The 1,855-nt window shown below is 44.5% G+C and overlaps 1 protein-coding gene across 1 annotated transcript in view; it reads right to left on the bottom strand.

The window, feature by feature from the left end:
* Window positions 1-717: 717 nt before the first annotated feature.
* The window catches only part of LOC105309799 (olfactory receptor 1J4-like), a 3,760-nt gene continuing 2,622 nt past the window's right edge, over window positions 718-1,855 (bottom strand). Inside the window, exon 2 of the mRNA XM_011385998.2 lies at window positions 718-1,660. Within this exon, the coding sequence (XP_011384300.2) occupies window positions 718-1,660 (943 nt within the window). The remainder of the gene's footprint in view (window positions 1,661-1,855) is intronic.

Genomic DNA, 1,855 nt, shown 5'->3' on the forward strand with positions numbered 1-1,855 from the left:
GTAAGAATGAGGAAATAAGGAGCTGATTGATATTGCATTTACTTCAACGCGTACAAACTCAATTATAATTAAAAGTTATATCACCTATTGCTAAGCAGTGTTTCTTTACATATCCAAAATATATTCTACAAAACTTAAACTGGCTCCACCTTAATGTACAAATCGTCATTTCATTATAGGCGAAATGAAACATAGTATACTCCATTGAGAATTCTGAACAGCTGCCACTAGGGGGTCGGAAAATCGGGTGTGAAAAAGTCTAGCTTAATCTAAAACACCGTCACATTTCGTACATCTAATCATGTCTTAAAGGAAAAGCGCTTTTATCTTTAAAAAGGGAATGGAAAATGCTGGTGCCTTTTCCTTCTGAGAGGTAGTTGGTGTGTTCTGTGTCTCAGCAAGTCTCCTCGCTCTCCAGTAAGAGACAAAAAAGGCTCAACCTATTTACAAATGTGAATCACACACGTGACTGATAAGTAGTTTGGTGCTTTGAGACTACAAGATAAAAGCATGTTTCGCAAATGCCATATTTAGAATAATTGAAAAAGAAATGGACAGCAGATATGATTAAAGATGAAGGGATTAAATCTAATAACGTAACTGCCTATGAAGAACACTTGGGAGGGTGCTGGCGACATAGGTGATAGACGTACAATTTTTTGAGAAGATCTATATGACAAAGCCCGTGGGAGATATAAGAACACGGTTAGGTGATTCTCACTTGGTGACTAGGATGTTGTTTCTGAAAAGAATCCCCAGAGCCAATTTTATGTCTCTGTTCCTTAGGCTGTAAATAAAGGGATTTAACATGGGGGTGACTGCTGTATACATCAGAGAGGCTATCATGGCTTTGTCATTGGAATCGCTTAATAAAGATGAATAATACAGTGCTAGAATTGTTCCATAGAAGAGAGACACCACAGAGAGGTGGGAGCCACATGTGGACAAAGCTTTGTGGAGCCCTGTGGTCGAAGAGACTCTCAGGATAGAGGCCCCAATACGGCCATAAGAGACCAGGATAGCACAAAAAGGAAAAATGACAACCAGAGCCCCTACAGTGAATATGACGATCTCATTGACAGAGGTATTTGAGCAGGACAGCTTGAGTAGGAGGGGAAGGTCACAGAAGAAGTGGGGAATGATATTGTCAGCACAGAAGGACAGTTGGGCCAGGAGGAGGATGTGCAAGGGGGCACTGCCACAGGAGACAAGCCAGGAGCCAGCCACCAGCAGCACACACAGCCCTTCCCTCATGATGGTGGTATAGCGCAGAGGGTGACAGATGGCCACGTACCTGTCATATGCCATCAGTGCGAGAAGGAGACTGTCAAGACAGCCAAAAACTAGAAAAAAATACATCTGTAACATGCACCCCGCATAGGGGATAAATTTGTCCTGAGAGTGCATGTCCCTCAACATCTTTGGGACAGTGACAGATGCAAAGGAGACATCAGTGAAGGCCAAGTGGCTGAGGAAGAAGTACATGGGCGTGTGGAGGCGAGAGTCCAGCCTGATGAGCAGGATGATGAGCAGGTTCCCCAGCACCGTGGTCAGGTACATGCCCAGGAACAGGGCGAAGAACACGCCCTGCTGCTCCGACCGGATGGGGAGCCCCAGAAGGAGGAAGCCGGACACGCTGCTCTGGTTCTCCCTCCTCATGCTGCTGCTCTGTCTGCAGGAATGAAGGGAGTGGGAATTATCAGAGACTTTGAAAGTATCATTATGACCACCACAATAGGATCGTTTACTTTCTTCTGGAGAAGAAGAATAACTGCTTGAACTTATATCATGAGCTAGTGCTGCTAAAGCAAGTAACACGCTCAATGCCCTACACGATGTCTTCCAAATAAATGCA

Source organism: Pteropus vampyrus, unplaced genomic scaffold (genome assembly GCF_000151845.1).
Source record: "Pteropus vampyrus isolate Shadow unplaced genomic scaffold, Pvam_2.0 Scaffold859, whole genome shotgun sequence".
Taxonomy (NCBI): Eukaryota; Metazoa; Chordata; class Mammalia; order Chiroptera; family Pteropodidae; genus Pteropus; species Pteropus vampyrus.